This window comes from Mustela erminea, chromosome 16 (assembly GCF_009829155.1).
Source record: "Mustela erminea isolate mMusErm1 chromosome 16, mMusErm1.Pri, whole genome shotgun sequence".
NCBI classification, from domain to species: Eukaryota; Metazoa; Chordata; class Mammalia; order Carnivora; family Mustelidae; genus Mustela; species Mustela erminea.
Window position 1 is genome coordinate 48,287,852 of NC_045629.1, and position 14,437 is coordinate 48,302,288.

A 14,437-nucleotide genomic window follows, 5' to 3' on the forward strand; every position below is an offset into this window, starting at 1 on the left:
AGCCAAGCCAAGCGGCCAGGGGCCACATTCACCTTGGAGACCTGCCTTTGTCGTGGTCCCCACCCTAGAGGGGTGTGGTTTCTGTCCTGGGCACTCATGGGCTGCACACTGAGAACCTGCTAGATCTGCGCAGACCCCGAGATGCTCCTGGTCTCATTAACTTACAAAATAAAGATTGCAAACTTCCCAAGGGCTCCTGAACTCCTCTGCGTCGGTTTGAAAATTTTTCAAACCTTGCTTGCTTCTCTGCGTCTAGGGAATTCTTGACAACAGGCCTTCTGCCTGCCAAACCTTATTTGAGGGATTCCCATTCACTCTAAATTTCCTCAAACCTTTGTAGTCACAGATACTTCAAAGCTAGGAGGAGGTATTCTTTCCAACACCCTTATCATCCCTGGTCAGAGGACCCAGCAAAGGCTCATGTTCCCATTAATCTTTGAAGAGCTGTGTGCCATATGTCCAGCAGACCACAGTTTGCTTCCTACTCCACAGGAAGATGTGTTTCAGAGCCTCACCGACATCTCAGGAATACACCAGCGCGTATAAATCACTGGGGAGTAAAGGGAGTTGTGTCCTCTGATGAAAGGAAGCAGCCCTTCTGTAGAAGTGAGTTCATTTTCCAGGAGCCTTTCCTCAGCCCTGGGTCTGAGGCCTATGATGCAAATGTCAAAGCTTACCTTAAAAAGCAGGATAGGGGCGCCTGGGTGGCTCAGTTGGTTAAGCAGCTGCTTTCGGCTCAGGTCATGATCCCAGCATCCTGGGATTGAGTCCCACATTGGGCTCCTTGCTCCACAGGGAGCCTGCTTCTCCCTCTGCCTCTGCCTGCCACTCTGCCTTCCTGTACTCTCTCTATCTCTCTGACAAATAAATTAAAAAAATCTTTAAAAGAAAAAAAAATGGCAGGATAAAAACACCGTAAAATCACCAGTCTGCCTCAAGGAAGACAACTCCTTTAGCTTTTGCCAGTGATTGCCCCTTGCCTCAGCTCTGGAAATAAGACAGTGTCATGTCCTATACTTTTGAGATGGAATATGACAGGGTCAGGCAGAAAGTAAGTTTATAATAAGTTTATAATAACATAAAGAGATGTTCTTTAGATCAGGAATTCCTGGGAAGATCTGATGGTGTGTAGGCCATAAAATTCTGACCATTCTTCATGTGGGTTTTCCTGGGCTGTGTTACTAGCTGATATGTGGCTAAAAGACATTCCCTGGTTACTCACCAGAGGTCCCAAAGCAGCAGCGGGTGCTCTTAGCCTTAACTTTTTATCAGGTGTGAGCCTGACTCTGGGGGAAACATCTCTAGATTCTGAATAAATAAGAAGACATTAAAAAAATGAGCTTATGTGGACCATTTTAAGTCACAGTTTTGATCCCATCAGGGAGACACATTGGGGAGACAAATAATAAGCAAGTGCTCCCAAGGCTGTCGTGTTGGGAACTCTGGGGGCAACTGTGAAGGGAAGGTCAGTGGTCCTGCTAGGGTGTCCAGCAGATGAGCTTGGGAGGCTAAGAAGAACCTCTCCAGTAAGGGAACCTCTCCAGTGAGGGACCCTCTCCAGTAAGGGATCCTCTCCAGTAAGGGATCTCGTACTTCAGATTGAACAGGCATGAAGTAGACAAGAAAGTGGGAGATTTTTTCTGGGCGAAGAAAGCAACATGTTTGAAGCTTCTGTGCTCAGACAGGGAGCCTGGTCCCTTCAGGGATCTAAATGCCAAGGTGGCCAGAGTGCCAGATGAAGGAAAAGGGGCCGGGACGGGGACCAGTGAGGCAGTTCAAGGCCAAACCCGGCCAGATTCAGTATCTGCAGCCAAGGATTTAGGTTTTTATCTTAAGAGCCATGGGAAGTCTTTGACTTGTTTATGAAAAGCAATTTCTGAGCCATTGAAGCAGCAAAGAAAAATGAGCCCGTAAAAACCCCAGAAGGTTTGCAGGTGAGTTTTCTTCTAAAAAGATCCAGTAAATTCTCACTATCTTTGATGCTTAGCAGAAGTGTTCGGTGGAGTCAGCATCACCAGGGTTTTCTTTTCCATGTGTGTGGAAGAGGCAGAGTAACAGTCCTTCATGTTTCTGTAGCTCTCTGCCATTTACAAAGTACTTGCGCATCCACAGTCTCTATTCTTCCGTTCATTTATTTGGCAAGTTTAATGGAGGAACTATCCAGGGCCAAAGCTTTTGCCCTGAACAAGGCTTTACTCCTGCTCCAAGGACCTGAGCAGAAGTAAGTAAATCCAGTCAAGTGGTATAAGTCCCAAGACAGAGCGTTTGATCACGGCAAAAATTCTAGGATCATTAGGGCAATAATTTGTGTGTTTCTTTTCCTGATGAGAAGATTGAGACTTAAAGAGTAATCAACTAGGTGGTTTATAACTAAGCAGGATCAGACTGGAACTGGGATCTGCCCACATGTGACCCAGTCTTGTTTTTCCTGTACCAAGTGGAGGTCACAGTCTGTCCTTTGGAGTCCAGCCCTGGCTACAGGTATTGCTACCTGAAGGTTCATGAAAGCACAGGTTAGAAGAGGTTTTCTACTTTCCCTCCCGTGCCATCTCCCCTCAGTCTTCTGGCTCAGTTTCATTCCAGCAGTGACTATAGGAAAGTTTCTGCCCATGTCGAACTGAAAATCCTCCCTCCGTGGCATCCACTCCTTCATCCTTGTTTTACCCTCTGGGGCATCACAGATTGTTTACTTCCCCTCTAATATAGCAACACTACAATTATTTGAAGGCCGCCTCAACATCTTCTCTAAGTGTTCCCTTATCCAGGCCAAACATTGCTGGTTCCTTGAATCATTCCTTCAGTAAATGTGATTTCCAGACCCATCACCACAGTTACCCTTGTCTGAATACACTAGTGTGTTATGTTCCCTTTTAAAAATCTGGCAGCCAGAATTATACATACTATTCCAAATGTGGTCTAACCAGCTATTACCTCCCTGTGCTTCCATTAATAAAGTGGAAGATTGAGTTAGCTTTTTATTAACAAGTTCAGACTGTTTGTTATTATTGAACTTGTGGTCAACCACATCCCCCAGGTCTTTATCATATGACTTGCTGTACAGTTGACTTTTTGAACCCAGTGACAGGACTTTGCATTTATCCCCAATAAATTAAATCTTGTTGCTATTGGCCTCGTCCAGCTTGTTGAAATCACTTTAAAAAAAATTTGTGATGCTGTCATCCAACATATTAAGTATCGTTGGTAGCTTTATGTCATCTATCGATGTGGTAAGCATGCATTCTACGTGTTCGTCCGAGTCATTAATAAGTATGTCGAACAGGACAAGTCCAAGGTCTGCAGGCTGTGGTAAATCACTAGGTACCTCCCGAATGCATGGGTTCAGTTAGCCACTAACACCTCAAAATACACAGTCATCTGGCCACATTTCTTAAATAAGAAAATGCACCTGAAAACGTTTTTTAAGCCATACTGTTTAAGGTGTTTCTTATCTTGCTTTCAAGGTTATCATGACACTTTGCTAAATGCCTTGATGAGCCAGGACTCAAGTAATGTAATCAGTCCACTTGGTGCAGATCAGACAGAGGGAATAACCCTGAGAACTACCGCTTGAAGAGCATGTGGTCATTTTCCAACATACCCTTAGCCTCTGTCCGGGAACCTTTACATAGAAGAAGACTTAATCAGCCCAAGGGAGTATCTGATTTCTAAAACATGCAGTAAAGCTATTTTGGCTTTTTGTTTACTTCCCTTGCCTTCCCCTACATCCCATATCAAGGATAGAGCAGACATCAGCTAGTTGGTACCCACTTCTGCACATCTGCCAAGTGCTGTGGTCTAGAGTCTTCTATGTGTCTACAGTTTGTTCCAGCTGAGACACACCTGCTCTTAAAGATACTTGGGAGTAGGGATTCCCCTAGATATTTTTCAGCTGTATACAGAGGGAAGACTTATACTCTGAACATCGCTATTTTGTTTTCGCCCTTATCCATCCTTTTCTCATTTTAGAAATTGATCATTTTAAAAATTCATCTACCTTTTTTCCTCTTGGAGATCAACTCTCACTGCTTTAGCTACCAGCTATCATCCAGTCACTCAGATCCATCTCGGGCCCCTGCATCTCTCCTAAGCTTCAAGTCTTGTTCTTCGCCAACCACCAGACATCTCCACCTGAAACTCACAAGCACCTCAAACCCAGCATGTCTGAAACCAAAGTGATCATCTTCCATCCCCTAAGCCAGCTTCTCTTAGAGTTGCTCCTTCCCACTATAGAAACCTTAAATAAGATTTCTGTAAATTTGTATTGAATTCCTGCTTTACGTCAAGCATTCTACAAATATGATCTTTAGTCCCTGCCACATTCCTTAAAGGCAGATACTACCTGAAGCCCAGGGAGGTCACCTTTCACAAAGCAAGTGGCCTGGGATCCAAACTCCAGCTGTCAGTCTTCTGAGCCTATATGTTTCCTGCTGTACCCCAATACCTTCCTTTCCCTCTTCCTCCTGCCCCTACACATCCTGTAAATCACCAGGTTCTGGCAGAAAGTCCTCAGAAGTTTCTCTGGATCTGCCCCTTCTCTCTGTGACCATGGCCTACTTCAGGCCTTTTATCCGTCTTCCCTCTCCCAGAGTTTGGCAGTAGCCCCTCAAAGGACCTCTGTGTTGTCAGCCTCATCACCTTCAACTCAGTCTCTACAGCTACCACCCAAGTGATTACTAAAACACAGAGTCCAGCTCAGAGAAGGCTCTCCAGGCCACTAGACTGCTTAAAACAGGCCACGACCTGAGACAAACAGGCTGCGTGTTACTTCCATACCCCCTCTGTAGGTAAGGGGTCTGTCTGGTCCCATCACACACACGGAACTCTCTTCTTCCCTTCAAAGCCTAAGTCTTAACTTGGTCCACATCATGGCTTTCCCTCTTCAGATATTTTCTTACAAGTCACTTCGTTTAGAAATAGGAGTACTACCTTCTCAATTTATTCCTTCCCAAAATAGGGAGTAAAATTCTTTTATGAAAAAGAAATGTTAGCCAAAGGTCAGAACAAATAGAATGGCTAATTACCTGCAGATCTATTTACGGAGGCTGAGTGTCTGCCATCTGCCGGCTGGAGACCCAGGAAAGCCATAGTGTGATTCAGTCCGGGTCCAAAGGCCTGACAACCAAGGCAGCTAAATTCAGGAGGAGAAGATGAAATGAGATATCCTAGCTCACCAGTGAGGCAGGGGGTAAAGGGGGCAGATTATTCCTTCCTGCACCTTTTGTTCTGTTCAGGCCCTCTACAGACTTCCCCCCACATTGGGGAAGGCCGTCTACTGAGTCTGCTGATTCAAATGCTAATCCCATCCAGAAACATCCTCACAGACACATCCAGAAATAACGCATAACCTGGGCACCCTCTGGCCAGTCAGGTTGACACAAAATCAGCCATCACAGAAAGAAAGTAAAAATCTAAGGTGGGAGCACAGGAGTCAGGTAAGAGAATTGGAAAGGGAGGAGGCCCAGCAAAGTGTATCCTGTGGCTATTGGAGCCCAGATGAAGAGGAAATGAGTAAAATATTAGAGGAGGAGAGCCCAGAAGTTGTTTTAGTAACAGTTGTACCTATTATTGAGGTCTACCTCAGCTTCTGTGCTGGGGTGTTGTGTTCTCTGCCTCCCTCCAGATTTTCCCTGGATTGCCACATAGAGCCTGCAGGGAAAAAGAGGGAGACCTGGAAAGAGAGACTTTCAGGAATTCATCCTTTTATTTCCTGTGTCCCCTTGTAACTTATTAACTTAGTAAAGTTAAATTGATATCATTTTAAAAAATATTGTTTGCTGGACATAAATCTAATAAGCATTTTAATAAAGATAACTGGATACATAGGAAAGCACAAGTTTATTAAAGTGTTTCTTACTTGTAATCGTGGTAGAAGACCACGTAGTAAGTGGTGGGCAGGACAAAGGCCTGGAATGATGTTCTTATACGCACACCAGTGAGAGAAAGTTTACTTGATCAGAATAAACAGACACAAACAGATACAAACGACAAAATACAGAGTATCCTCCCAGGGTTTAGTGGTCAGAGCAGCAAATCTACCAGATGTTGCCTGATAGCCTCCTCCCCCTCCCCCCCCCCCCCCCACACCAATGTGAAGTGAAGAAAGAACAAACACTTAAGGGATGGCACTGATCAGGACAGACTAGCTCATTCGGCAGTAACAGCTCTGCAGCAACAACAGAAAACCCCCTTGGTCATCAGTCATGTCATCGTCTCTTTTCTACATGCGAAACAAACAAATTGCCTCCCTGGAGCTCCATCCAGTCACCACATCCCACTGGAAATCCAGTACTCCTGAGCAATGCTCTGAGTCTGCGCAGGACTCCCTTCATTTGGTGAGCTGGGAGCTCGTGGCATCCTCCCTCTCCCCTCATTTTACAAGACAGGATAACCATTATAACCCCTCCAGAATGGAAAGGAGAAGAAAGAGAGACGTAACAGCAGCCCCTTATCCATGACAATTCTGAAAATTTTCTGAGCACGTAATTGTGGGGTTTCTACCCTGGAGCAGGGTCTAGTCTCTGAGCCCCGTTTCTATTCTTGGAACTGCTTTCTTAGCATTTTTCTTCTAGTCCCTGGATCTACCCTCAAGAGCTCTTCCTCGAGCCCATCTCAAGCTTGTATTGCGTTTCAAGCAATCACAGTCTCTTCCAGTCTAGACTTGTGAGTTGATTGGGCGGTAGTCATTTCTTAAAAACTATTTGATTCTCAAGGATTCATGTACTGATAACCACACCCATGGTCCTTCTCCAGGCATATTTCTGTGCTATCTTGCTTCTTCGCTTCTCTCCAGATTTAAGAGAGTTTCTGTGGCAAACATATACTTTTAAGCTGAACTTTCTTCTGAGTCACTTGAACAACTGACCAATTCTTTCCTGATATCTGAGCTCATCTCTTCTTGAATACATTGCCAGAGACAGCCAGCAGCAGCCAACACACACTACTAATGTTTTGTTCCCGAACCTCATCTTCTGGAGGCACAAATGGATTAGGTTTATAATCTGCCTCCCAGGTAATATCAGACAACAGTCTTACTAAATGTCTTGCTACTTTATAACATGAATTGCCACTTTAATATCTTCCAGTATCAATTCTTACTGCCTGACCATTAACCCAAGGACTCCTATTTTAGGTTTTTGCAGGAACCCTACTTCTAGTATCGATATTACATTAGTTAGCTGGACGAGGCTCTGCGGCCTTTCTGAATCCTAGCATTTACTGCTTGCTCATGCTGTGTGCCCAGGGCTCATGGTCACTTTCCATGGTCACTCAGGGATGCAGGTTGATGGAGTCTCCGTCACCTTCTGTGTGCCCCACTGTAAAAAGACACCCCCAAACCTAGAGGCTTGACAATGAAGAACATCTCAGGAGTCTGAAGGTTTGTTTGGGTGACTTTTGTGCAGGATGAGCCTGAGATCACTCATGCAGCTGTGTTCGGCTGGAAGTTGGCAGAGGGAGGAGTTCAGCTGGAATGTCTGGGCATCTCTCTCACCATGTGGTCTTTCCTCTCTAGAGAGGCTAAACCAGACTTCTTCACAAGGTTGGCAGGAGGGCAAACCCCAGGGATCAAGCTTTATCAGGCTTCTCGCCTCTCATTTACTGATATCCCGTAAGCTGACGGCAGTCACAGCCAAGCTCTAGATCAGCAGAAGGGACCAAGCAAAGGCCTGGAAGCTGGGTGTGCAGCTCCTTGACTGTGCAACCGTCTGCCACAACCAGCTAGACCAGGAAGCAACAAGCTTTTCTTCAAAAAGTTTCTTCTTTTTCTTCAGTAAGCATTTTCAGTTTTGCATGCAATACAGTCTCTGTCACAATTTCTCCACTCTGCTGTTACATAGAGACAATATGTAAATAAAGGAGCATAGCTATGTCTCCACAAAACTTTATTTACAACTAACAGGCCGTGGATTGGATTTGTCCTGCCACTGATCTAGAGCATAGAACCTGTATTCAGCCTCCACAGCAGGGGAAGAAGACTAGCTCTTTTATGCTTTGGATCAGAAGTAACGTTTGTCAATTCTGTCTTTAGCTCATTGGCCAGAACTTAGTCACGTGGCCACACCTAACTGCAAGGGGCTGAGGGGTAGAGTCCCGCTCTGTGCTGGGCGGAGCTCGGTACTCATGGACACTAGAAGTCTCTACCCCAGCAGCTACATTGAGAGGATATCCATTCAGATCTTGACAGCATATCAGGTGCTGAAGAAAATGGACATAAAACCATTGTCCTCATGAGCTTATACAGAGATCATAATGATTAATATATGAAGAGGGAGAAGCATTTATACATCTTTGCCCTGAAATCATTAGTTATTATCCCATCATTTGTGTACTTGGCTTTTTTACCAGCTAAGCTGAGAGCAGTTTGAGGATATGATTAGATCTTCTCAGTCCCTGGGGCACCTGGGTGGCTCTACCGGTTAAGCATCCAACTCTTGATTTCTCCCTGGGTCATGATCTCAGGGTCACGAGATGATCTCAGGGTTGTGAGATCGAGCACGGCATCAGGCTCCCTACCCAGCAGGGAATCTGCTTTTCCCTCCCTCTTCATCTGCCCCCCACCTCATGTGCTCGCTCTCTCTCAAATAACTAAATCTTCAAAAAAAAACCCTTCCCTATCCCTAATACAGTGCCTTGCTCTTTGTAAGAACACTTTAAGTATCAAGTAATTGGTTGAATGACTAAATGACCATCAGACCAAAACAAGGATTTGTTTTAAAACTTCTGAGGTAGGTACAGATGCCTAATTTCTCTGGCAGTTAACTAACTAACTAACTAACTAACTCCCTAATCCCTAGAGCTGCCGCTGTACAAAATGCTTGGCATTGTGAGCGAGTGGAAGGAACACCCAGAAAAATTTTTCTCCAGAGTCCAGATTTTTTATGAGAAGTACCTTAAAGGTTTAAGTCCATTTGCTTGCTTCAAAGTCCCTTGGGCAGTTAACAAATACCATCAGCTTGATTTATCTTTCCTATCTTAGAAGGAACCAGTATCCTTCCTCATTTCATCATGCCTAAGGATGACTTTGAGTTTGAGCAGAGCAGTAAATATTTCCCTTTTTGAGCCTCTCCTTCCCTCCTTTGAGGGTTGATAGTTCTCTCCTAAAACCCTGGGATATGCACTTAAGTTATAGTCACTGAGAGAGGGAAATACAGATGGGAGCACAGGGACTTAGAAAGGTTTGTGCTGGGGCGCCTGGGTAGCTCAGTGGGTTAAAGCCTCTGCCTTCCACCTGGGTCATGATCCCAGCGTCCTGGGATCAAGCCCCGCATTGGGCTCTCTGCTCAGCCAGGAGTCGCTTCCTTTCCTCTCTCTCTGCCTGCCTTTCTGCCTACTTGTGATTGCTGTCTGTCAAATAAATAAAATCTTAAAAAAGAAAGAAAGAAAGAAAGGTTTGTGCCAAATGAATAATCTCACGTCTATAAACCTAGTAGAAAAGCAGTTGACTAAGGGCACCTCGGCAGCTCAGCCAGTTGAGTATCCCACTCTTGATTTCCACTTAGGTCATGATCTCAGGGTCGTGGATTCAAGCCCCAGGCTGAGCCCACTTCAGGCTCCACGCTCAGCAGGGAGTCTGCTTCTGTCCCCTCTCTCTCTGTCTCACATCCATGGGTTTTCTCACTCTCATTCAAATTATATATATATATATATATATATATTTTAAAGCAGTTGACTTACTTTATATATCATACAAAATGATAAATAGGAGTGTTTTTGAAATAATACCTGTCTTGTTTTAGATTCATGAGCTTGGCCATTTATTAAGTTGACTGCATTCTAGATTTTGTCCAAGTTCATTTTTTTTTAAAGATTTCATTTATATTTTTGAGAGAGCATGAGCACGAGTAGGGTGAGAGACAGAGAGAGATGCAGTCTCTCCTCTGAGCAGGGAGCCTGAATCGGGGACTTTGGGATCATGGAGCGAGCTGAAGGCAAACGCTTACCTGACTAAGCCACCCAGGTGGCCCAGGTTCAATGTTTACCTTAGAACAGACAAGGAAAATTAAGGATACAGGATCTTTTAAAACATATTTTTTAAAACAGTTCATTTGGGAAACACGTCCGTGGAGCACAAACGGACCCCACTCCTGCCATGAAGAAACTGACAGTCTGATCATTGAGTCAGGTGTGTAAACAGGTGACTGTGCCATGAACAATACAGAATTGTAACCAAACAAGTGCAGTTTAAGTACTTTAGGAACATAGAAGAGAGTATCAAGCTGAGGAAAGGAATAGGAAAACTAGAGGGTACCTTCGTGGAAAGAGGTATCCTTAAGGAGCAGGTGCAAAGATATATAGGCTCTCGCATGGGATGGGGTGGGGGGTGTCTTCTGGGCCCCAGGGGTGCTGAGTAGCAGACAAGGGCCTAAGCTGAAGCAGTGGCCGTGGAGCGCAAGAGAAGGCTCTACCAAGGAGCTGGCTGAGCGGGAGCGTCTTTGGACTGCTGGGCCGCAGGACATGGGCAGGAGGCAGACCTAATGGCCAGCTGCCTGACCCGCCCCGGGGTGCCGCCCCCAGTCAGGATTTCTGAAGGAGGAGTGCTTGTGCACCAAAGAAACCCGGTGCCATTGAAGTGATGTCTGGGGTTCTCTCTGCGGTTCTGCGTCCACTCTTTCCAGGACCTCCTCAGCCGGTCAGAGTTAGAGTACCTTCATTCCCTGGCAGGCAGGCACCTAGCTCTGTTCCTTCCCCCAGGAATTTTTAGCCTTCCTTTTCTTTACTGTCCTAGCAATAATAAAGGGCCCAGATTTGGCTGAACTGATACCGCAAATTATCACAAAATCAGCGTTCCCAAACATAGGTTCTTTCCTCTACTCTCAGGTAAGGCTGGCCATGAACATGATGTTCTTGGAGTTGTTTTTCAAATAGTTCTGTTCTGTTTTTCAAATATTTATCCATTTAAGCAACCTCGGTATTTCATGCTGAGAGGACATCTGTTCTGCTGGCCTGGCACCTGGCTTCTGAGATAGAACTTTCCTGGGGCTTTAGTCCACCTTCCCATGGAAGAAAAATTAATTTTGACTCCAAGAAAATGAAGTTATCTGACATTGTTACAAGTATGTGAGGGACTGAGAGACCCTGAGAAGATTATGGCATGTCTTGATAGGTTTTCTGGTACGTTTCTGAGTCCTCCGGATAGATGGGCATCCTCATGGTAGCGAGTCAACACTCGAGAGTCTGAAAGTTTTTTCATTTTGCATTTCAAGTCCTGAGTTTCAAGAGATTATTTTCCACAGAGATCCATAAACACACATCAGGCTGGCCCATGGCTGGACTCCAGCCCACACAGAGCTATTTGCCAATTCCAAAGGAGGAGAGAATAAAGACACTCGTGCTCTGTCATCATCCATCATTGTTTTTTGCTATGAACCTTACAGCTGGATATTGAAAAATCTGGATTTGATCTTTCTTTCTTTTCTTTTCTTTTCTTTTCTTTTTTTTTTTTTAACAAGTCAGCTGAATAGCCTATATACATACATAGAGAGAAATATAACCAGCAAGTGTTTGTGGTATTGAATCAGAACTTAAGACGTTGGAAGGCAACCATTTCAGTAGTGGTTCTTACTTCTTTTTCATCAGATTTTGAATATTATTCTTGTAGGTTGTGTTCCTGACTGGCTTTGGCTACGTATATGTGGACATTGTCCTCCAGTGTGGCACGGTCTTCATCACTGTGGCCCCAGAAGGAAAAGTGGGATCTGGTCTAACTACTACCAACAGGTAGGATTAATTATTATCCCAGTGGCAGTATGGTAAGCTTTCCCATTGTGACATCATAAACCTGCTATTTCCCATTCTTTATCATCTCTATATATACATTATAGCTTTTGGTGAATTATTATGTAATCCATAGGATATGCTTATTAGCATTAAATCCGACCTATAAAAAGTAGCAAGATATGATCTTTGGTACCCCTTCCAGTGATAAGTTGAATAAACTGGTTTACCAACTAAAACATGCATTAGAATTATATACTAGCATTAGCATGAAATGCAAATTAATACTTCTGTATCCAGTTGATAATCTAGTAGTTAGTAATCGGACTTAGCATCCCTCTCTTAGAGGGTTGCCATCAGGTTTTACACTCATGAACCAAAGAGTTAATATGCTTAATTTAAAGGAACTCCTATAATTCAGTCGGAATAGTATGAAACTAGCCCCTCCTTCTAAAAGTGGAGGCACATGCATGACCAGGAAGTTCTAGGAAGGGGAAATACAAGAATCAAAGACATGCAAATTTAAGTAAGACATTACCAAAGTTAACAATGATGTGTCATCACCTACGATTCAAGTGGAAGTGTAAACTACTGCATTTTCTGGAAAGCACTTGAGCAACCTCTGTTATCAGCTTTATAATCCCTTTGGCTTGTGGGTACCTGGGTGGCTCAGTCAGGTGTCCCACTCTTGATCTCAGCTCGGCCTTGATCTCAGGGTCGTGAATTTAAGCGCTGCGCTTGGCTCCCTGCTGGGCGGGCTCCCCACTAGGCATGGGCCCTACTTAAGAAAAAAAAAGAAAAACGCTTTGGCTTGGAAACTCCTTTTTTTTTTTCTTTTTTAAGATTTTACTTATTTGAGAGAGAGTGCGTGCATGTGCTCGCATGAACCTCAGGGAGGAGCAGATTGAGAGAGAGAGAAGCAGACTCCCCAATGAGCAGAGAGCCCAATTCAGGACTCCATCCCAGGACCCTGAGATCATGACCTGAGCCAAAGGCAGAGGCTTTAACCCACTGAGCCACCCAGGTGCCCCTTGGAAACTCCACTTTTAAGAATTCTGAGAGTGTAAGAGATAGAGCAGTAGTGAGAGAAGTGGACAAAGACAGAATGAGAGAGATTTATCATATTGCCACTTAGAGGGGCAAAATATTTAGAGCACAAATGCCCAGCAGTAGGGGAACAGATGATACATAAATGGTATAGCCACAGAAAAAAAGGCTTACAGTGGAATAGATTAATATGGGTGATAGCTCTAAAATAAAGCAAACAGAATATAAAATTGAATATACAAATACAACCAGTCCTATATCATACACAGATGAACAGACACACACACACACACATACACACACACACATAAATACTTCTCACACATGTTCACACATACATGCACAGAAAACATTCCAGGAACTAAAACTCAAAAGGAGGAACCAAATTTTTAATAGATAAAGGGGTAATAAGCGATTATCTAATAATATTCTGCACTTTAATTTTCTACAAGAAGAATTTAGTTCAGCATCAGTTTATTATTAAAATTTATAAAAACTTTAATAAATTTTTAATAAATTTTATAAAATTTATTAAAATTTTATTTAAAATGTAAACTAATAATACTAACTTCCATACATTTATTTAAGCCCTTTTCTTAAAAAGTTCCTCTGCCTGCCTCTCCATCTACTTGTGATTTCTCTCTGTCAAATAAATAAATAAATAAAATCTTAAAAAAAAAAAAAGTTCCTTGCTTTTTGTATATGGTTAGGAAATTACTAGTTACAACGTTTGTAAAAAATCAACAGCATAACAAAATTGGAGACATAATATAAAATTACATAACACAGGGGCACCTGGATGGCTCAGTGGGTTAAAGCTTCTGTCTTCGCCTCTGGTCATGATCCCAGGGTCCTGGGATAGAGCCCCACATCAGGCTCTCTGCTCAGCAGGGAGCCTGCTTCCTCCTCTCTCTCTGCCTGCCTCTCTGCCTAATTGTGATCTCTCTCTCTCTCTCTCTCTCTGTCAAATAAATAAATAAAATTTTTTTTAAAAAATTATGTAACACAAAATTTCAAGCCTATACAATAAGTTCAGCAATATTTGCCTAGGGCATTAATAGTGCATTAGTAATCATAGTAGCAAATTATACACATAGTGGTAGAAATAAGGAAGGGACAGATATTTACGAATATTCCCTTAATTCATTTATTCAAATATTTTTCAAGTGCTTACTGGATGGTAGGTGCTATTCTAGGGATGAGAACACAATAGTGACCAAAAAGAACAAAATCCCTGCTTTTGAGAAAATGATCACGTTCTTGTAGGTATAGAATGGAAGACAAAGAATAAACATAATAAAAAAGGAAAATTGAAGGTACTGCAGAAGGTTGGCTTTCTGCAAGGATAAAAACAACTGGGTAGAAAGACCAGGAATGCTGGGGCCTAGGGACAGAGAGAGAATAATTTTTTTAAAAAAACAGTGTAGGTAAGCCTCCCCACGAAGCTGACATTTGAGCAGAGACACAAAAGCTTGTGCCAGGGGGTTAATAATGTGGCTATCTGGTGGGAAAGCTTTCCTGACAGAGCTTCGGACCTGTTGGAAGGTCCGAAGTAGCATGCCTGACACGTTGGAGGAGCAGGGAAGAGGCCAATGTGGGCCAAAGTGGGCAAAAATCATAGCGTCTGAGGTCAGAGAGGAAAGGCTAGAAGAACGGGACTTGTGTCGGGCTTAGTTTT

General features: G+C 43.6%; 1 protein-coding gene across 7 annotated transcripts in view; it reads left to right on the forward strand.

Moving 5' to 3' along the window:
• VPS13B (vacuolar protein sorting 13 homolog B) overlaps window positions 1-14,437 on the forward strand; it is a 769,746-nt gene that overhangs the window by 731,811 nt on the left and 23,498 nt on the right. For 6 of the 7 annotated variants that reach the window (XM_032316089.1, XM_032316084.1, XM_032316086.1 and 3 more), the window contains one exon: window positions 11,597-11,715. In XM_032316089.1, the coding sequence (XP_032171980.1) occupies window positions 11,597-11,715 (119 nt within the window). Of the gene's footprint in view, window positions 1-10,038; window positions 10,121-10,723; window positions 11,356-11,596; window positions 11,716-14,437 lie in introns of those variants that run through there. The other variant, XM_032316090.1, reaches the window with a different exon arrangement.